We start from the raw sequence: 22,622 nt of genomic DNA, 5'->3' as shown, positions 1-22,622 counted from the left end.
GGCTTTGGCGTGGTCCAGCACTGGCCATAGTAGCTACCTGGGGAGTGAACCAGTAGATGGAAGATCTCTCACTGTCTCTCCTTCTGAATTCCAAAATGAATAAATCTTCTAAACAATTTTATGCTAAAATGATTATATTTTGATTCTATTTTTCATGAACTTTCTAAAGTGCAAGTGCTTTGCAGACACATACACACAGAGAAACAAGACTGAAATCCTAACACTGGAATAAAAGTAGTCTGGAGTGAAAATACCAAACTAAGAACTGTGAAAACACAGGTAAGATCTTTCATTCTTCATGTTTCTGTACAAGTTTTCTACCATAATCATACAGCCCTTTAGAATCTGAAGACACCATTCTAGCTATCAAAATATTTATGCTCCCTTTTTGAAGCTCACACCCACTATAAATATATAGACAAAGTTCTCCCAAACTATCTAAAGTTCTTAGGTCCCCTGGGACAGAGGTCCCTCAGGCACAGGGAGGTGAGGAGGGAGGGAGCCCAGCCAGCTCTCAGGTCAGCAGGAGGGAACTTCTCTCCAATCCCCTCTCTGATTTGGACTAAGTTGTGGTAGAGGAGCAGCCATTTCTGGCTCAAGACAACAGACAGCAGCGTCTCAGGTGAGCACTTGAGGGCACCTGTGTGGCCGAGGAAGCGAACACAGCACTCTCTCTAAGCTCATGGTGCTTCTACCCGCATTCAGTCTTTTAAAACAACAACAACAACTAAAAATCAAGTGAGTGAAGTGGTTAATACATATTTAAGTGCAGATGGCTCAATATTTTTTAAAGACTTATTTATTTGAAAGGTAGAGTGACAGACTTTCCATCCACTTGTTTACTCACTACAAGTCCACAATAACACCATCTGGGTCTACCACTGATTATCAGGGAACCAAGTACTCGGGCCATCCTCTGCTTTCTTGGCACACTGGAAGGAAGCTAGATCAGATATGCAGACTAGCCAAGATTTGAACTGGGCATTCTAATATGGGATTCAGGCATCCTAGGTAGTGTCTTAACCAACAGCACCGCGATACCCAACTAAGTGTTTCTTGAATTAGGCTATTAACATTGTAATAGTAACTAGCCATCAATTTTTTTTCTCCCATAAATTCTTTAGGCATATAGGGAACAAAGCTTACAATCAGTTAAGATATTGAAAAAAAAACAGTTCTTATGATTTTTAAAACTTATGTTAGAATATTTATGATTTGAAAAAACAAAACCATTCTGGGGCCAGTGTTGTGGCATAGCAGGTAAAAGCCATTACCTCTGACACTGGCATCCCATATGGGTGCCAGTTCAAGTCCTGGCTGTTCCACTTCCCATCCAGCTCCCTGCTAATGTGCCTGAGAAAGCAGTGGAAGATGGCCCAAGTGCTTGGGCCTCTGTACCCACACGGGAGACCCTGAAGAAGTTCCTGGCTTCAGATTGGACCAGTGCTAGCTGTTGTGGCCATTTGGGGCGTGAACCAGCAGATGAAAGATCTCTGACTCTCTAACTCTTTCAAATAAATAAAATAAATTTAAAACAAACAAACAAACAAAAACCATTCTTCACTGACAGGATTGGCAAGTAAAAGTCTAAGAAAACCCGAAAACTCTGTTTAGTTTCTTTGCTTGTAAAATGGGAATAATGCTTACACACTATCTGGTTAAACAGCGTGCAAGCAGGTGGTACAGACACTTGGCACCCAACACCCGCTCGTCTTCCAGTTCGTCAACACCATGAAAGGCTTCTGCACTTGATCTATGCTAAGCTGGACTACAGAATCAGATCTAGAGAAGACAATGAAGGATTACGGAACCAGTCCTAACAACACTTGCTTCTGCACACATAAACACACCATCCTACAAAAAATTATTTACTCTAAATTGAAACATCTTTTAGAAGCAAAAACAGAAAAGATCCTAAATTTGGATCTAAATAGAGTAATCTAGGGGCAGGGGTTTGGCTTAGCACCTGCACCCCACATCAAAGTGCCTGGGTTCCAGTCCTGGCTCTGCTCCCAATTCCAGCTTCCTGCTAATGCGCGCCCTGGGAGGCAGCTGACCATGGCTCAGGTGGTGGGGCCCCTGCCACCTATACGGGAGACCACACTGAGTTTCCGATTCCTGGCTTTGGCTGTCCCAGCTCTGGCTGTTGCAAGTATTCTGAGAGTAAATCCGCAGATGGGAACACTCTGTTTGAATGTCTCTCTCTTTCAAACATTTTAAAAAGGTGACCTTTGTAACCCTGAAAAAAGAAGCAATGTTCTCTATACTGACGTGGAAGATGTTCAGGGACAGTAAATGCAAAGAAAACGCAAACTCTGCCAAACAGCGCGGGTTATGTCATCACCCGCCGGCACAGAATCAGCACAGAAATAGCAAAGCATTGTGGTGATCCTGTCAGCTGCCTCCATGGCGGGACTCCAGCAGATTTTACCTTTATGTTTCTACAGTGTTTGCAAGAAACATCTTGATGCTTCAAATATCATATTTATAAAACCTGGGTCTCTAAAAAAAATGCATTTTGTATTTTTCATCACTGCAAAAATTCAAAACACTTCAATTCAACTACATCTTGTTACAAGAAGAATATCCTCAATGGAAATGTTTCCCAGGGCCAGCACTGTGGCGAAGCAGGCTGAGCTATCTCCTGTAACACCAGCATCTCACATGAGCAAAAAGGCAGAGTTAGAGAGAGAGTAACACAGAGAGAGACTGATCTTCCATCCATTGGGTCACTCCCCAGATGGCTGCAGCTGGGGCTGGGCTGGACTGAAGCCTGGACCTAGGAATTCAACTGGGTCTCTCACATGGATGGCAGGGGCCCCAGTACTTGGGCCACCTTCTGTTGCTTTCCCAGGTGCCTTAGCAGAGAGCTGGAATGGAAGTGGAGCAGCCAGGACTAGAACCAGCACTTATATGGGATGCTGGTGTCACAGACAGCGGCTTAACCCATGGGGCCACAGTGCCAGCCCCAGAATAAATCTTTAAAAAAAAAAATCCCTTTCCAATTCTAATAGGACTGCAAAGCAGAGGGACCTTACTAGAAAATCACGCAGAAGCTCTCACAAGAACACTCTCCCGCAGGCCTGATCCTTGCTGCTCTCTGGAGGTCTCTATGAGAAAACCCACATTCTCTGCACCCTCACGCAGCCCCTGGGGCTTGGCCATGCTAGGGCAGGCACCATGTTGGCAGCAAACGTCCTTGGCACAACAGCACATCAACTTAGCTCCTCAGGGATCAACAGCACGTGGTAAGTCCAGGGTTATCTTTATAATCACATTTTATTTTGCACAAAGTATGTCTTTTGGTGTTTGCAAGAGACTTTAGATTATGAAAACTTATGAGAGGCTCTGAAAATCTTTAGTGTGGATCTCCTGAGCCCTGGAGAGGCTCTGATGAATGCTGGGCCTGGGGACTGCTAGAACCCAGCCAGCAGCAGATGGTAGCCGCCGGCAGGTGAGAGAATCCAGGCGTTTCAGGAATCTTCTGGGTGGGAGGGCGTATAGGCTGAGGGTGCTGTCTCTCCTGGCTCCGTCCCAGCCTTTGGTTCATTACAGCATACATGATCCTCCAAGATGGATCTCGGGCTGCCTAGCAAAGCAGGCAAATTCCTTTTCTGATATTGTTACACACAAACGCGTGCGCACACACACTTACTCACACATATACATACAAATTTATTTCAATTCTTGAAATGAATTTAAGAATTAGCACGGCCTAGGAGTAAGTCAGCCACAACAACTTTTTAAATCACCTCTAAAATAGGTTACTAAACTCAGTGTGGGGAGGGGGAATACCATATGAACAGTCGACGAGAAAGCCTTTCATAAAATTCACAAGGTACAATGGCAGAAGGAGCCAGGGATAACAACTGAAAACCAAAGTTATTATTTTCTTAGCAGATCTGCACCTGTTGGTGGGAACACTAGCAACAAGGCTGCAAGGGATAGGCGCTCAGACCCTTCTGGTAGGTCATAATCAAATAGGAGCGTCGGTAAACTTTTGTCTAAAGATGGAGAGTACAGCAACCTGCAGGCACTTTCAGGGGCAATATCTGTAGCTCACTGAATGTTACCTTCTTGCTAATACCCACTGGTTCCCACACCAGCAGGCTGCTTCCCCAGGAACCCTCCAATCATGTTCCCAGTCCTATGCCTCCTCCTCCCACCAACTGTCAGCCGACATCTTACCAGTTTTGAGTAGCAAGATGCCTTCATCCTACCAGTTAGCCATTAAGTACTGGCTATTTTTGGTGCCAGATAGATGTATAACCCAAAAAATTACATTTCCATTAAAAGACAAGATCCAAGTTGAGGCTACTGCCTAATTCAGCAGAAGTTGAAAGGCAGAAGAAAAAGCAGAGAAGGAAGTGGGTGCTGCTTTAGGACTAGGGACACTAGGGAGATGAGGAGGGCGAGCACCCCAGAGTTACAAAAAAGTCTTCCCACATATTTTTTAACTAATCTAATTGCCAAACTCGTACTGTCCACAAAAATACACATGCTTCTCAACTGCGAGACAGACTTCTTTAGTATCTCATTGTCTTTGAATTGCTAAGCCGTTAAAGCCTATATTCACCCAGCCCATTAAGTAAACCTGAAAAAACCCATTTACAAGAGCCCCTGCACCCACGTGGGAGATACGAAAGCTCCTGGCTTCTGGCTCCACCCTGGCCCAGCCCCGGCAAGTGTGGCCATTTGGGAAGTGAACCAGCAGACGGAACTTATCTGTCTCTTCCTCTCTCCGTGTAACTCTTTCAAATAAATAAATAAATATTTACTCCAAAACTTGCCAGGATATTCTATGCAGACAATGGTGCCCAGTGAGAACTCACTAACAATTATTTGGCTGGGAGGTCAGCAGGCCGGGGTTTCGGCAGAGTCTTTCACCCTGCTGGATGCTGGCACTGTTCTGGGAACGAAGGGGGACGGACCCCTCTTCTTAAGGCTCACAGCCCAAGAAAGGGAAGCACGGGGAGAGAGGTGCAGCTGCCAAGCACCACAGTGCGGCAGCCCTGCATGTATTCATTTTTCTGCTTGGTCAGGAAACGAAATCTACCATTAATATGCTCCTCTTGTAATCCACTTTCGTGCACAGATTCGGCAAAGAAGTGCTGTTAAGTCTTAGGGGTCGCCCTGCCTTTGCCATCCCCTCAACAGCACATCTCGTTGCCACTCCGAGCTGCAGAACTGGTGACCCGGGAGAACAAAACCAGAACTCACGCCTTCAGACTACATCCCACACGCAGCCACCCTCCTCAGACATGTAGCACCACACACCGTGCTGAGAACCATGAAAGAAGCGGTGCTGTGACCCCAAATCAGGGGAGACACAGAGGGGGGAACCCACGTCCGTGAGGGAGGAACCCACGTCTGTGAGGAGGGCCAGGGAGGGCCTGAGGAACTGACGTCTCAGTTGACAGGTGAAGGACAAGGTACCAAAGAAATGTTCCAGGCAGAAGGAACAGTAAGGGATGCCTGTTGGGGGCATTTGGGGAGTGAACCAGTTGAAGAGATCCCCCCCTCCCGTCCCTCCCACCCCCAGCCTTTCCAATAAAAATTTATTAAACCTTTCTTTAGTTTCTACCACGGGTGTGTGTGTGTGGGGGGGGAGCATTTAGACGAATTAACACATAAGTGTAGTGCTTGGAAGCCAATACATCAGTTAAGCAGGATGGAGGTTAGCATCCTATTGAACAGTCAGAAAGCCTCATGGATGAGCTGAGATTTGAAGGAAGCAAGGAGGCAGCCCTGAAGACTGCTGGGAGACGAGTTCCTGGCAGTCTGAATAGGACCACAAAGGCCCTGACACAGGAGACTTCGCGTGAAGGCCGGGAGGAAGTCAAGTATAGCAGAATGAGTATCTAAGAAACTAGTGTGGGAGGAGAACACATACTACAGAACTCTGCCCCCCGCCTCTCAAAATGGGAACCCCCTGGAAGATCTCAAGAGGATGACGAGAGGCATCGTTACCACTGCAACATGGGAATTAAAAGAGCCAGGGTGGACGCATACACCAGACAATAATCCTATCCTACATGGCGGCAGAGGATGGTCAAAGAATGAGATTTAGGATAAGGTTTAGGATAGAGCAGATGCTGGGAGACTTCACAGAGATCAGGTTTGGGATAGATTTTCAAGAGCAGACGGGACTTATCAAGGAGTTTAAATACGGAGTAGTTAGCCCCGGTCCGCACCTTAGAGTAAGCCTGTCTTGATCACAAGGTCCACCTGTGGCACCAACGCCCAGGGCCCAGACCCCTCTTCCTCCGCTAGTGGGTCCTTTCTGGTCTTGCCTCCAAAGAATTACTGGTGTGTCTCCGGAGAGAGACGGAGAGAGAGAGAGAAACGCGCTACACCAAGCCTTTAAGAGTACATCAAGAACCCGGGCACCGAACTCTATGGCAGCAAGAGAGGACTTCTCCGGAGAATCGCCATCTATTCTTTCCCCCTAGTATCCAAGAGCTGCGTGGGGACCAACTACTCTCGGGTGGGCGATGGGGAAACAGCGACCTTTTCTCATCTGACCCCCACCCGCACCCCGTCTCCCGGCAGCAAAGCAGTCACCCTCCTCTCGCCGGGCTGCGGAGCCCTAAGGACGGGCCCCAGGCTCCGGGCGCTCGGCCGGACGAGGCACCGAGACACAATAAGGCCGTGGCGGCCGCCTTTACCTCTCCCGGTCGCGGCCGTCGAAGTAGACGAAATCGCCGCTCTGGACGCACTTGGCGCAGGTCAGCCGCCGGCGGGTGGTGTTGCACAGCGGACACCGCTCGACCGCCACGTACAGCCCCTCCGCGTCGTCCACGGAGTCCACCAGGTCCCGGGCTAGCGGCCGGGGCCCGCAGCCCGGAGCCTCCGGCCCCCGGGCTCCCTTCCCACTGGGAGACGCCATGATGGTCTGAGAGCGGAGCCAGTCACGTGGGATTTTGTTTTCAACCAGGTGCATCCTGGGCGAGGAGGCGGGGCAGGGGCAGGGCCGCGGGGCGGGGCGCGCCGGGGTCCCCGCCAGCCCGGGGCTCAGCCCCCCGGAGCCCTGCGCCGCGCCGGGACCCTTGTCTTAGGGGGCTAGTGCGCCGCACAAAATCTCCTCGGGGCTTCAGGCCAAGGCCACTCGTTAACGCGGCGAACCTCAGCAAAAAAATAGGACGATGCCCCCAAGGATTCTGGGAATAAGACGAGATTCAAGGGCTTTGTTTCATTCCCTGTGTTTTCAAGTTTGGCAAAAACTGGGGCTGGTGCTGTGGCGCAGAACGCCCTGGCCTGAAGCGCCGGCATCCCACGTGGGCGCCGGTTCTAGTCCCGGCTGCTCCTCTTCTGATCCAGATCTCTGCTATGGCCTGGGAAAGCAGTGGAGGATGGCCCAAGTCCTTGGGCCCCTGCACCCACATGGGAGACCAAGAAGAAGCTCCTGGCTTCAGATCAGCTCAGCTCCGGCCATTGCAGCCATTTGGGGAGTGAACCAGCGGATGGAAGACCTCTCTCTCTCTCTAACACGCTCAAATAAATAAAATAAAATAAACCTTAAAAAAAAAAAAAGTCTGGCTAAAACTGTAGGAAAGTCGGGAGGAGGCGGCCTGGGTCGTGGGAGGTTTGGGTCATCCACCTGCTTAACAGCTGTGTGACTGGGGGCAAACTCCTTAACGTCTCTGTGTCCATTTTCTCACGTTCAGCGGACATAATTACGGTACCCAGCTAACACCGCCAGGGTTAAGAAATACAACTACTGGTAATCTAGTAACACTTGACTGATAAGGAGCCAGTGAAGACATCCAAGTCCAAGTCAGTCTGAAAAGCCACGTTACCTAAAGGCCGTCGTCCCTTGCCTACCCCAGACCACACTTAGAGTTTGCGCTGGTACCTTGTTAGGACTTCGCTTCTTGTTTCTTCTGGGTGGCAGTGAGGGGCAGGGGAGGAACACAGTGAAGGGGTGACTCAGAGTTTGAGAATGCCTTTTAACTACAGAGGGAACAAAGGAAAGTGGGTTTGTGGGTCATCCAGCCTGGTGATGGTCAGGGGTTATGTTAGGAGGCTGAGGACTCCCCTCCATTCTCTCCCAAACTCCACTTCTCAGGATTCCTGCCTGCCAGGTGTCAAGTGATACTCCCCAATCCCTGGATACGTGGGAGACACAACTCTACCTTCCCACAAACCTCTTTCCTTACCTTGGCAAAAGGCGTTCCCACTGCACACCTAGGACCAGGCATCAGGGTAGCCCCATCCCTCACTCAACATCTCCATCAACAAAGGCTGCTGACTGTGCAACCTGAAAAGCCCTAAATAGGATCCCTCTGTCCCGCTTCCTCTCAGATGGCCTTACCTAGTGGGTTTTTACACAATTAGATGGGATCCTAAAAGCAAGCAAAAATCCCCTCTATATGTAAAACGGAGCTTCCACTAACCATGAGTGGTCCCTGCAAGTTTAGGGTTTGTTTTTAAGTGAGGGAAATGGTTTTCTCTGAGCCTCCCCCATGAAAGGACTTCAAGGTCTCAGACTTTGCACGCTTCACTTTTATTCTCACAACATCATTTGCAGTGTCCATCACCTCACAGGATCACCTGCTGAATATTTTAAAAGGCAAAATTCAGACGCATTCATTGCTGTCCTGCTGCATTCGTTTCTGAACTGAAATTTCTGTTTATTGTGAAGTGTTTCAGGAGACACATGTTCATGTGTTACAAATTTAACAAGAGCAGAGCACTGAATTCTAACAATACTACAATACCTTTCTAGCAAGGCCCTCATCTCTCCAATTCTGAATTGTTTACTTGCTCAATTTTTAAAATGGCACACAAGAGCCATTTTTAAGTGAGAAGTTTTTTTCACTTTTTAAGGCATGGTTACTCAGAGAATCACCCTTTAAGTCAAAATCTACTTGGAGCACCTACAGTTACAGGTAGAAGCTGCCAGCTGTTTCTTCGCGGGGCTCGTGTCCATTTTCAAACCAGCTTAATGCAAGATGGTGAGTAACAGCCTCAGGCTTTTTTAAAGCCTTTGAGAATAGGATAGATGTTTTCAAATGCTTCGTAGATTTCAGAACGTTCTTTGGCACCTACAAAGAAATCCAAGGGTACATCATCTTTAATATAAAAACAATACCAAAATGTTGTTAACACTAAAATCTCATTGTGTCACTTTTTAAAAAATTATTTAAATTTTAAAAATAATTTTTTAAAAAATTATTTACTTGAGGGGCAGACAGCAAGAGAGACCTCTCATGTGCTGGTTCTGTCCCCAGGTGCTCACAAAATCCAGGACTCCCCCTTCAACCACCACCTGCTGCCTCTCGGGGTCTGTATTTAATAGCAAACTTGAGTTAGGATCAAACCCCGGTGCTCCGCTCTGGCTGTGGGAGACTTAACCAGCATCTTAACTGCTAAGCCAAACACCTGGCCTAGTCAATGACTTTTCATAGGCTTGCACCTCTTTAACAGTGCCTGAGAAGTGAAATTTATTTTTAGTAAAGAATTTGGCAACCACAGTTGTATTTCCAAAAAACTCATACCCTGGAGCAACATGGTATGGGTGTGGCCTTCAGCCACACTGTGTCAGCGCCTGGGGCACTTAGCTATGAGCCACCGGGACTCACTCTGGTCTCTGGTTAACAGCCTGAGGCCCTAAGAGTGACTACAGATTGAGGCAAACTGGAAGAAGCTTTTCTAGAGTTTTAATTTCAGTGTATAGATAGATGGGATCATTAGGGACAAAAATTGTACCACTGTCACTCTTAATTGCAGGTTTCAAGGGATTTAAGTATAGCATAATAGCTCTGGGATTCAGAAGGATACAGCGTGACTTAGACAAGTCTCCACCCTTGGGGAATCTCATCCATCAGTCCCCACTCATCGCTTGTCACCTTCTGCCACCTCCATAGCACGCAGCTCATTGTGCTGGGGCCGCGGGCTGGGCCTCCTGATGGTTCTGTACCAGACACTTACCGGCTGCCTTCCTGGGTAAGAGGAGGAGGAAGAGGTGAGTGAAAGGAATATGAACATTGTTAGCCTGGAGAGAATGAAAAGCAGCTTCTGTCGATAAAGACTTTCCCGAGCGCTGTCAAGTTGGGAGGGAGGGAGGCTTCAGTAGAAGAAACAGCCCCTGGTTTAATTATAGGGCTCAAGAGAAGAAAGGACCAACAGGACCACGACCAGGTTCAAGAGGCAGGTGGAAACTGGGATTTGGAAGCCAGGATGAGCCATATGAATTTTTTTTTTTTTTCCTAGGAGACAAACATGACAACAAGCAAATGGAGAAAGCAAAACCCTGGTGTGTTGCTGGCGGGGGTGTCAGAGGGTTCAGCGGTTTGGTGGGTCTCTCAAAGGTAACGAGTGACCTCATGACCCGGCACGTCTGACTTCCGGGCAAACACTCCCCCAGGCCGAAACCACCTGCGCTTCCGTCGCACGCTACTCAGTGCCACCCCCGTGCCCGAAAGGGGAAAGGACACAAGTGTGTGGTGTGTCCAGACACCAGAATACCGCTCAGCCATCAAAGTCAGGGTTGACGCACGCCACTACACAGATGCAGCTCAGAGACATGCCAAGGAAAGTGTCTTAGACGCAGAAGAACACAAGGCCGATGACAGGAAACACCCAGTATAGGTCAGTCCACCGCAACAGAATGCCAGGGGCCGAGGGGCAGGGGACTGCAGGGAAGCTGGTTAACGGCACGGGGTTGTATTTTGGAGCACAGGAAACATTCTAGAACTAGACAGAGGTGGTGGACATCCACAGCGCACAATGCTGGGAACGTGCTACAATGCCACGGAACTTTATAAAGTGGTTGAATTATTGTCGTGTGAATTCTACCTCAAGTTTAAAAAAATGTAAAGAATCAAGCATGAAGTCCTCATCAACTTGATTTTTTTTTTTTTTTTTTTGGCTAGGTCAGTGCAAAACATTGCCAAGGAGCCTCTTATCTGTGGGACTCCACCTGGCAGCGGGGGGTGGGGAGGAGGCGAGTTACTGACACCCGCATGAAAAATTCTGTGCCTCAGCCCAAACATGTTGGTCCCCAAAGAGAGACTGGTCTGTAGGAGCCAAACAGAGTTTCTGGCCGCAGTACGTGAGGGGCTATTACAGAAGAACCTGCCTTTGGTTTTATCAGCTTTTGTCGCTCCGGGAGGCAATTGCCTGGAGCAACCTTCTTAGTGGACAGTAAGACAGGACAGATGTAGCAAACAGGCGAGGATAACTCAAAAAGCTGCTGGAAAATGGAAACAAAAGGGGATCTGAGTACAAAGCACATTTGAAACCCATGCTCCTGCCATCGGATCAGTGCGGTGCGCCGGCTGCAGCGCGCCACCCGTGGCGGCCATTGGAGGGTGAACCAACGGCAAAAGGAAGACCTTTCTCTCTGTCTGTCTCTCTCTCACTGTCCACTCTGCCTGTCAAAAAAAAAAAAAAAAAAAAAAAAGTCCAGGAAATATTATGAGAAAACTGTGCAAGGATTTCAACCGTGTTGGCACCAAAATAAAGTTTGCATTCCATTTCCCCAGCAACCACGGTGTGGGGAGGTGGGGGGTTGTCCTCTATCCACCTCTAAATCCAATCCAAGCCTCTCCTGGTTCCATGTCGTTGAGGACCAGTGTGTCCAGGGATAACCATGGACTTCACTTTGTACCATTTTTCCTAAAGCACATAAAACAATCACGTCTATATGCATTCAGGCTCAGACCTCACCGACCTCTGTCTGGACATCCATCACTTCCTTTACAGCAGGGCCGTCAACAAAACGTTGTATAAAATTGAGGAGATTTGGTCAATTTTGTCAAATAATTCTTCAGTTAAATATTGGCATCAAAACTTCCAAGGAACCTAAACTGGTGCCATAGTCCTGGTAACAGTCACCAAAACTCCAAGTGGCAGCACCAGGCTCCAATCAGATGGCCCTTGCCTTGAAAGCAGGATGTAACCCATCCTTTTCTTCTGGCTGTGACGGCTGCCACTTGGGGGGCAGAAACAACTCTCCCTAACCTCCTGCCCCTCGGCCAGCCCAAGTACTGACCTCTAGCACCACTTGGGCTTTCCAGTTCTCTTCCTACACCAAGTCCGAACAACACATCCTACTTCCCCAGATGATGCCACATTTGCCAGAATCTTGCAAATTAAAATTATATATACAAACTCCTCAAGCTATTCACCTTACTGTATACACCAACCTGTTAGATTACTGGTAACCAGGACAAGGATATTCATTAACGTCTGCCCATGGTTCTGCTTTCTCTGACCTGCTTATCCCCAAGAACCACTGATGGCTAGCTGACAGGAGGTGTCTCCTGCACCACAGTGACCCGGCCTCGTCACCCTCGATGCTGAAGACATGGGTATGTGGGAAGCATCTTACACAAGCCTCTTTAGATGCCACCTTCCTAGCACCAGGGCAAGGCATCACTGTAAATCCCATGCCTTTTAATGATGAGGAAAAGCCCAGGAAATTGGGTTTTCAAGGAGATTAACAGCCAGCTAATGTTTATACCACGTGCCAGACACTGTTTTCTTCTAACAACTTAGGAGTTGCCATGGCCATGTGCACCTGACACATATGGAAACCAAGGTGGAGGATGTCAACTCATCCAAGGCCGCACAGCCCACAGTGGTAGGGCCTGGATTCAGACTGGACGCTGGGCTCCAGAGTCCCTCTGTCACCACTGTGCCTGCTCAGCCGCCATCAGCCGACAAGGAGAATTAGGAACAAAGTGCACGAGACACTGCACAAGTGCTTTCTTGGACTGCAGCCAGGGCAGCGTAGTGAGGACGGTGGGCCCTGGGGCCAAGCACACCCACTGCCACTGTGCGGCTGCACGTACAGCTGTTTGACGTTATTAGAGCTTTCCATTGTCCCCACGTCACAGGGGGAGGCAACAGAGATCAAGTACAACTTCCTGGAGTCACACGGATCTCATATAAAAGTCCTAACTTAAGGGTGGGCATTTGGCCTAGCACTTACATTGGCTCATCTGGGGTCAAGTACTGGTTCGAGTTCCCTGCTGATGTGCTCCCTGGGAGGCAATGGTGATGGCTCACGTTCATGAGTCCCTGCCATTCACATGGAAGACCTGGGTCGAGTTCCTGGCTCTAGGTTTTGGTCCTGGTCTGGGGCCACTGTGGGCACCTGGGCAATGAACCAGCAGGTGGTGGCTCTGTTTCTCTGTCTCTCAAACAGTAATTTCTAAGAAGTCCATCCTTAGCACCGTGCCTGGCATTTGAGTGCCCACGCACACGTTAACTGTTCTTATGATCCTGGGAGTGAAAGTTGACATTTTGCTCTTCACTGTATTATTCCAGGAGGAAGATATACTATTACATTTAGTATGGCTTGAGAAAAAACTCGGGTCTGAAATGCCACACCAGCCACAGCCAACAAGCCTGGAGCTGGAAAAACAGCTTGCGCTTGGCCCAGGGCCCCTGCGTTCTGGTGGCTGAGAGTATGACAAGGCAAGATGCTGGGCCTCTTTGTGCTCGGCACACTGTACTGCCACGTTCACATGCAGCCATGCACATGGTGCCCGGAGCTCTGCAGAGAACTTCACGGCAGTGAAATATTGCTAAGGCCCTACAGCAGTATAATGGCTTCAAGTAGCCATGAGTGTGCGTGCCCTGTGCGCCGGGACTCTAGCGTTCCTACCAGGGGAAGAGCTGGGATTCCTGGCTTTCTACAAACTCAAAAGGCATTTGTCATTTCAATATGCTCCCATCTTCTAGGCAAGAGTTACTCTCTTTGTCGGTCCCTTGCTTGCAAGGTATCTATGCAAAGAGTCCTGTTTGACCACGCTGCTGGAGGCCAAGCGGGAGCCTGTAGCACTTTAGCCAGCCACCCGACCCCAGCACCCCAGCTTCAGTGCAGAGGCAAGGCCAAAAGGAGACTTTGTTGATTCCTTTCTCTGGGTGTTTACGTACCCCAAACTGGGTCCTTGGGTTTTTAATGTCTTTGTGGATGAAGGGAGTCTAGGAACCTTAGATTCAGGAGTAGGAACACTTGTCTCTAGGGATGAGGCACAAGTGATGTAACCCTGCACGTAACGCTTCGTGGCGTAGTTTGAGGCCACGTGGCATACACAGGTAACAACACTCATGGATGATGCTTGCTCCTCATTGCAGCAGACTTTCACTTCACAAGAGAAGAACTGGGATCTCAGTGAGCACATGTCAGCCCCTCGTCCACAGAATGACGATCCACAACTTGCAAGAATGCAGACATTGAAACCTGCCTATTCTGAGTGATTGACACAAATTTTAGGTAAGTGTGTTGAATGGCTTTCATTATCTTATGTCAACAATACTCTTTTGTTGTTTGAAAACTTCTAGCAAATATGTGCCTGAAAGCTTTTTTTTTTTTTTTTTTTTTTTTGGTTTGTTTGGGGTAAGTGAAATCACTAATGTGATTTGAGGATCTTTAAGGAAACCTTTAATAGGAACTTAGCCTGTGTTTGCCAATTTATACTTTGAGCAAGACTGATTATATCAAAACTAAGAAGCTTCTGCACCGCCAAAGAAACAATCAGGAGTGAAGACACAGCCTATGGAATGGGAGAGAATGCTTGCAAACCATTCATCTGACAAAGGATTAAAATCCAGCATATATAAAGAACTCCCCAAAACTCAACTAAAAATTAAAAATGGAAAATGATACGGCTGGACCACTCACAAGGGGACATTCCAATGGTCAACAAATTTATGAAAAAATGCCCACCGCCATTAGTGGACAGGCAATGCAAATCAGAACTACAGCGAGGGGCTGGTGTTGTGGCATAGCAGGTTAAGCGGCCACCTGGGACTCTGGCACCTACTGTGTGAGTCTTGGTTCGAGTGCTGGCTGCTCTGCTCCCAATCCAGCTCCCTGCTGCCAATGTGCCTGGGAAAGCAGCAGAAGATGGCCCATGGGCTTGGGCCCCGAGGAGACCAGGTAGGAGTTCCTGGCTCCTGGCTTTGGCCTGGCCCAGACCTGGCTGTTGTGACTATTTGGGAAATGAGCCAAATAGGATGGAACAGAGATCTCTCTTTCAAATAAACAAACTAAAAATGTTAAAACTTCAATGAGATATCATTTTACCCTAGTTAGAATGGCTACTACCAAAAAGAGGTAAACAACAAATGTTCACGAGGATGCAGAGAAACAAACTCCTGTGCACCGTTGGCAGGAATATAAATTAGCATAGACATTACAGAAAACAGTATGGAAGCTCCAAGAAAACTAAAAACAGAGCTGCCATGTGCAGTGAGCTAGCATGCTTCGGGGTATATATCTCCAAAAGAAATGAAATCAGCAAATCAAAGTGATGCCTGCCCTCTCATATTTATTGCTGTGCCAGTCACAAGAGCTAAGATATGCAATCAATCTAGATTGATCTGGCAGATAAGACTCCAAAAGCACAGGTAACAAAAACAAAAGTAAGTGAAAGGATAAAGTGATAAAGAGAAGGTTATGGGGCCAGTGCTGTGGCTAAGCTTCCACCTGCAGCACTGGCATCCCATATGGGTGCTAGTTTGAGTCCCAGCTGCTCTTCTTCCAATCCAGCTCTCTGCTATGGCCTGGGAAAGCAGTAGAAGATGGCCCAAGTGCTTGGGCCCCCTGCACCCATGTGAGAGACCTGGAAGAAGCTCCTGGCTCTGGTTCAGCTCAGCTCTGGCCATTGTGGCCAGTAGATGGAAGAGCACTCGCTTGCTCGCTCGCTCTCTCTCTCACACACACACGCTACCTCTCAAATAAATAAGTAAATCTTAAAAAAATAAAAAGGTTATGTTTATACACAATGGAATACTATTCAGCCAGTACAAAAGAACATTTCATCACTTGCAGTCAAATGGATGGAGCTGGAGGACGTCGTGTCAAGGGAAAGACAAGTGCATGTTCTCTCGCGTGAGCAAGCTCCACAAAAGGCCAGAATGTAGAGCAGAGATCACTGGAGGTGGGGAAGGTGGGGAGGGAGAAAGGAGAGCAGGAGGTTGGACAACAGCTACTGCAACATGGTTAGATGGAAGGAGTATGCTCTAGTATTCACAATAGCCTGTTGTAGATTTTCTAAGCAGACGGAGGAGAGGTGCGCGCTCAGATGTGATGATGGGGACAGGGAAACGTTGATTGCTTTGATTTGATTGGCACATATCATGTATATTTCTTCAATGTCACACTGTACCACATGGAGATGTACAATGGTAGAGAGTTAATCCGTGTTTTTAGGTGTTAAGGAGATGGAAATACTAACTAACCTGACTCGATCAGCACCCACTGAGTACACAGTTTGAATTATCACACTGAACTCCATAAATATGTACAATTAAAATAATTTTTTAAAAGTCACTAATACAGCAAAGAGTAATTATCTGTAAGATTTCAGTGGACTCACCCAAATCCTTAGAAAAAAGAAAAACCAAGTAGATACAGAGAATTATGTGCACATTATTCATAAGAGATTAAATGCTACTTGTTCATTATGTTGAAAATGATAGATATTCTATTTCTGATTATCAGTGGGGTTAAAGCAGTAAGATAATTTTCACTTGTACAGTTAAAGTTTTCTTTTATACCATCTTGTTTTGAATGCTGAGGGTTTAGTAAGAGATACTCAAATTCATCACTGGTTGGAACATAGTATCTAGAAGAACTGTATGGTACAGCCCTTTAAATGGATTTGGTCATTTGTGCTAAAAACCTTAGAAACAGTCATATTCTTCAAGATTTCTGAGCATCTACACTAAAAAAATAATTCTCTTCACATACAAATACCCAAATCTCTATGCCATTTATAAGTAGTAGATGGACAAGGAATACTTAAAGTATCTGACCATGTGAGGCTAAGTTAGACTCACTAACGTGTTAGAACACAGGGCAGGAAACGTAGGTGGGCCAGCCAAGGTCAACCCACTACGTGAGCCTGTGAGCTAGCAATTTCTTTATTGTTAAGTGGTTGGGGGCAGGAAATAAAAGTCAAAAGAATAACATTGATATAAAATTCACACTTTAGGGCCCGATTCTCTGTATAATGTCCATGGTTACTTTCACATCGCAATGCCAGAGTTCAGTAGTTGCGATGGACTCTGTGGTCCACAAAGCCTAGAATAGTCCTGACTTCCATCTTAGAACAATGTGCAGGCATTGGAAGTCTCTAAGAAGAGTTTGTGATAGCAGGTTAAGCTGGCTGTGTTATAACTGCTAATAAAAAGGCAGAATGCAAAGACGAATACACCATCTCAAATGACAGAAACACGAACAAGTCACTGCTTTAGGTATTGCCTGAGCAAAGCTATTGACAAGGAAAAGCAAAGCACACACGGAACTATTGAGTTTTATCAAAGTCAGAAAATAATCTTAGATCTTACCTGTCAACACAACTTTTCCAGATACAAAGATAAGCAACACAATCCTTGGTTTTACCATTCTGTAAATAAGGCCTGGAAACAGCTCAGGTTCGTAACTGTTAATACACAAAGGGAAAATGTTAAAAATAGCACTAGTCATCTATTTTTCCATAACATTCGAGACCCAGCATATTAAGTGACACCTCCAAGCAGTTCTAAATCAGTGCTATTTTACCAAAAACCTCTCGGCTCTCTTGGTAAGTGCAGAGTCTTGAGTGTCCTATGTAATTTCTTATGCTGGTGGAGCTCAGAATTAATTTTGGGTTATAATATCCTTTCAACTATCCTAAGTTATTGGAAATGAAGGTAACTTAGGGCATCAGATTTAGTGTGTTAAGATTTTGTCAGATGAATGTTCTCATCTTTCAAAAAGAAGCCTGCCAACAAGAGTACACAAATGTTTTTCTTGATTTTCCAAGTTACCAATAAGCATATTTTAAATACATTTATAAACTGCTAAATATATTTTGCAGATAAACCTAAAACAATTTTGACCACTGCTCTTTGTCTTTGGATAGGTGCTATGCAAAGAAAGGAAACTAAATCCCACTTTTTTAAATTCAGGATTTGTCCCTGTAAATAGTAACCCACTGATGTTTGCTACTGAGTGGAAGCCATTTCTCCATGGAGCAAAGGATGATGGGACTTAAGAACTGCCTCTTGGCAGAGTCCAGAGAAGAGGCCAGAAACTGCAAAGACCAGAGGAGCCTACTAACGGCCAGGCAGGAGGGAAGCAGCAGAGCTGGTAGAACAAAATTATCAGAACAATGGCTAATGGAACAATGCTACAAGAAAAAGAAATAGGAGGGACTGAACACATGGTACACACGGATCTTTGCACTTTGTGGGCAAATCCAGATCACCTGGCAAAGCTCCACTCAATTCTGAACTAGCCAAGACCCCCACCAACAGCAGATGCGAAACCGCTTGTTAGCACCTGAAAGGGCATCACCATCGCAGGAGGGTGGGCGCGAAGGTCACCGTGGGCAGGCCTGTCCCACTGGAACATCACTGTGCCCTATTGCCAAAAGCCCGTCAAGGATTCCACCTGCTAATGGCTTTCTGACACTGGGGAGACCAAGATCTGAGCTGGAGCCCTGAGAACCGATCCCCCCTGCCCCCAACTACAAAATCCAGCCCAAGAAAATGAAGGCAGGGACACAGAGGATTTTCACTTGACCTTCCAGCTGACTCTGAGGACTGAGAATACAGAAAACAAAAGACCCCAGTGTATCAATGATGAATCCCACCTGGTTTCCAGAAAGAGTTTTAAAGTTACCAGCATAATGAGCTCCCCAATTAGAGGTTTTATTTATTCTCTGCTTCATTCTAAATCGCAGTTAAGGTAGAGGAAAGAGTAGTTTTACTCAGGGATGGAGAATATTTCATGGGTTGAGAATATTAAACATTTGTCAATGTTTTGGCCAGCCCAACTTCTACTTAATTCTTTCAACCTCACTGTAGGTGTTACTTCCTCCAGGAAGCCTTCCTTGACCTTCACCTGGTTACATTAAATATCTTGCTTGGTCCTATAGCACCATGAGAAGCCTTAATGTCATAGTTATACCTCATGACTATAATTGATCCCTTTATTTTAGCAAGTACTCTGTGGGCAAGGGGCTTGACCTTATCAACTGCCATTATCACCTTAGCATCTGCTACACGGTAGTGACCTAGATTTTATTCACTCAACTAATGTTTATTATGAGGCTATTTTTTAATTAAAAATGAAAGGGAAAGGGGGAAAATGTTCACAGAAAACCATAAAGGTGACTATGGCATAGAAAGATGGATAGAGAAGGAGCTGAGTAACACAGGATAAACACTTGTTATTATTAACGTGTATTTTTAGATATTGACATACACATTTGCAAAATCTCTGGCATTAGGCGAGTCTGAGGTTTTCACACAAGGCACACGTGACCTGACAGTTATAACTGACATGTGCCATGGTTCTCTGCAGAGAAGGCAACCAGAGAGAGGCCTTGGGGCCGGTGCTTTGGCCGTCTGGGGAGTTACAGGAGATGGAAGATCTGTCTCTCCCCCTCTCTAACTCTGCCTTTCAAATAAATAAATGAATCTTAAAAAAAAAAAAAAAAGGCAGGATCAGGAAAAGGCTAGAGGCCCACGACTCGAGCTTCTGGCAGATGAGGTAATGAACTATAGACAGACTCTTAAAGATGCAGGGTTCACTCTAAATCTACGAGTTACCTCAAGCCTAAGAAGGCGATACCTCCAGTGGCAATACTCCTTCCGTGGGGGAGAACTTCCCAGTGAGCTCAGAGTTCCGAAAGATGGGGCATATCCTGGGCGTTCAATAGGCACATATTGACAAAGAATGGATGCAGATGAGGGAAGGAAAATATAACTGGAAAAAGAAATATAACCGGGCCGGTGCTGTGACGCAGGTTAATCCTCTGCCTGCAGCATCAGCATCCCATATGGGTGCCGGTTCGAGTCCCAGATGCTCCTCTTCCAATCCAGCTCTCTGCTATGGCCTGGGAAAGCAGTGGAAGATGGGCCAAGTCCTTGGGCCCCTGCACCCGCATGGGAGACCCAGAAGAAGCTCCTGGCTCCTGACTTCAGATCAGCTCAGCTCCAGCTATTGCAGCCATTTGGGAAGTGAACCAGCGGATGGAAAACCTCTCTGCTCTCCCTCTGTCTGTAACTCTACATCTCAAATAAAATCTTAAAATCCTACCTTTAAAAAAAAAAAAACCACCAAGACAAACACTGCCCGATGCATATCATGAGAGATAAAAATTAACATTTTTAAGAGAAAACAATTTGGCTTCTGTTCAGATCAATGTAAAAGGAAAGCACCCAGATGTTAGGGAAAGCACAGCTGTATGACCCCATCCACTGGCGCTAACAGAATGACTGCTCGACGGGAGAGAGAAGGTAAAAGTCTGGCAGGAAAGGGCTTGAGCTCAAGCTTGACAAGAGAATTTGAGAGAAGCCAGCATCGTGGTGCAGCCGATTAAACCTGGCCTGAGACGCCAGCATCCCTTAAAAAAAAAAAAAAAAAAAAAAAAAAAAAGGCAACTGAGAGCACTGTGCTTCTACCTGGCCAAGTGCCTTCATCCCAGGTAGGTGTTCATCCCAGGGGAGGAGGAGGCACCCTCCCTCATGGCTCCCTGATGGCCTGGGCTGGACGGAGACAGAACAAAGCCGCTGAGGACAAGGGGGGAGCCCTGGCTGTAGAGACGGGAAGTTGTGTTTGAAGAATCCAGGCAGGCGAGCGATTCTCCCCTAGGGTGGGGGCTACAGCTACCCAACAAGACATACCCCCAATCAAACACAGCAGCACAAAACGACATAGGCTTGCTTTCAGAGAGTATGCGTTTTCGTTTTGTTTGTTCTTAAATCTTCCCCACAACCCTTTCCCACTTGCCTAACCCATCTCATACCCCTTTGTTTCTGCACTGCCAGCAGCATTGGCAACACCTGTGAGCTTTTGGGGGCTGCAATTTAAGCAAAATCTCTGATGAGGAAACCTAGCCAGGAATGTGTGCGTTTCCCGTGCTGTCCAGGTAGTTACAACGCGATTTCAGGTTCAAAACTGTTATCTTGAAAGATTGTACACGTAGGGTCACCCGTGAGGACAAGGGCACAGCATCCCAACCCATGTGCACCTTCCGTGCTCCCCCGCCTGCTAACAGCCACACCCCCTCTGAAAGACCCAGTCTGCAGGCAGCCCGTGGTGTCATTTAACGCCCTGAACTCCAAGTTCAGCTCCGTAGCCGCCATACCTACTGAACTGCTGATGGGTTAGCACCAAGCCCTCCAGCCTGATGGGAAATCGCACATCACAGCTCCCGACCATGTTCTGAATTTTGAAGTCGAGGAATCTGGCGGGGTACCCGAGCTTCTGCACCACGCGGGCGTACTTCCTCGCTGCGAGTCGAGACTGCTCTTCGCTGGGGAGGGGCAGACACGGGGGAGGCGTCTCGGTCACTGGGCCCTGCACACGGCGTCTGCTGCACTCACACACTTCTCACTGATCTTACCCTTCCTCTGCAGCTTCACCCGCTTGTCCTTAAGTGAGGAAGGGGCTCTGCCCACCAGACTGCCCTGCCCGAGCTCCTATGAAGCGCGCGAAACGCACTTGTCTCCGTTGGTCACTTTCCACACAGGAGGTACTTTTGTCTTTCAAGTGCTATTTCAGTGCTAAAGTATCGTTCAATAGAATTCACTATTCTACTCATTCTCAAAGTGGAGCCTCAGGCTGGCAGCAGGCGACTGGGAGCTTGATAGAGAGGCCAGGTCGGTCCCAGGCGTGTAGACACCCTGGGGAGGTATTTAACCAGTCCTCCAGATACCTGCGATACTGAAGCTCATGAACCAGCTATCTATCAAAAGTACATGCTATCTATCAAAGTACATGCTATGCTGATGGGAAGACAACAAAAATAAGACAAACACATCCCCAAAACACCATCAGGGAGAGAGATACGTGCTCAGTGAGTACAGACGTACTGCGAGGACTGAGGTCTCTATGGGACAAAATGCTTCTCCCCGCTCCCACCCCAAGAAAAAAGAAACCCCACTTCCAAGCCAGCTCCCTGCTAACGCTCCTGGGGAAGCAGAACATGACCCACATGCTTGGGCTCCTTCTACCCACATGAGAGACCTGGATGGAGCTCCAGGCTCCTGGCTCTGGCCTGGCCCAGCCCTGGCTGTTGCCACTATTTAGAGTGAACCAGCAGATGGAAGCAGTCTCTCTCCACATTTTGAATGAATAAATGAGTGATTGAATCTTAACAACAACCACCACCACCACCCACCACTCGAAAGCAAGCAAGGCCAGTTTGAATTTGCTGGCCTGAATCAAAGGAAGTGTTTGGTTCTCTTAATGTGGATCCTTGGCTAACACTGGCCCTTCTTATGTGTATTAATTACTTCATTACTTTGCTTCACGTAATGTTGATTCTTCCTTCCCACTTCTAACTCCTGAAATGTCCTAGTAAGGCCATGTCTCCAAGTGAGCTCGTGAAATCAACTGTTTCCTTTTTTTTTTTTTAAGATTTACTTATTTGAAAGTCAGAGTCAGGCAGAGGCAGAGGCAGAGAGAGAGAAAAAGAGAGGGGCTAGCGCTGTGGTGCAGTGGGTTAAAGCCCCAGCCTGCAGCGCTGGCATCCCATATGGGCACTGGTTCAAGTCCCTGCTGCTCCTCTTCCCATCCAGCTCTCTGCTATGGCCTGGGAAAGCAGTAGAGGATGGCCCAAGTGCTTGGGCCCCTGTACCCGCATGGAGACCTGGAGGAAGCTACT

The 22,622-nt window shown here is 47.2% G+C and overlaps 2 protein-coding genes across 10 annotated transcripts in view; both read right to left on the bottom strand.

Moving 5' to 3' along the window:
* ATG14 (autophagy related 14) overlaps positions 1–6,951 on the bottom strand; it is a 57,953-nt gene extending 51,002 nt beyond the window's left edge. For 8 of the 9 annotated variants that reach the window (XR_016217785.1, XR_016217787.1, XR_016217786.1 and 5 more), the window contains exon 1: positions 6,669–6,951. Coding sequence is in view for 3 of the 9 variants with exons in the window: in XM_070053637.2 (XP_069909738.2) it covers positions 6,669–6,943 (275 nt within the window). In the remaining 6 variants the exon portion in view is untranslated. The remainder of the gene's footprint in view (positions 1–6,668) is intronic. The other variant, XM_002718262.6, reaches the window with a different exon arrangement.
* Positions 6,952–8,490: 1,539 nt separating this feature from the next.
* TBPL2 (TATA-box binding protein like 2) overlaps positions 8,491–22,622 on the bottom strand; it is a 28,368-nt gene continuing 14,236 nt past the window's right edge. Inside the window, exons 5-7 of the mRNA XM_008269797.5 lie at positions 21,102–21,269; positions 17,311–17,405; positions 8,491–9,047 (exon numbers count right to left, since the gene is read on the bottom strand). Coding sequence (XP_008268019.4) covers positions 8,971–9,047; positions 17,311–17,405; positions 21,102–21,269 — 340 coding nt within the window. The 3' untranslated portion in view covers positions 8,491–8,970. The remainder of the gene's footprint in view (positions 9,048–17,310; positions 17,406–21,101; positions 21,270–22,622) is intronic.

This window comes from Oryctolagus cuniculus, chromosome 12, assembly GCF_051225735.1.
Source record: "Oryctolagus cuniculus isolate XC-2025 breed Fujian yellow rabbit chromosome 12, ASM5122573v1, whole genome shotgun sequence".
In the NCBI taxonomy this organism is placed as follows: Eukaryota; Metazoa; Chordata; class Mammalia; order Lagomorpha; family Leporidae; genus Oryctolagus; species Oryctolagus cuniculus.
The sequence above is the reverse complement of the archived record's forward strand: the minus strand, read 5'-3'. Positions and strand labels throughout refer to the sequence as shown.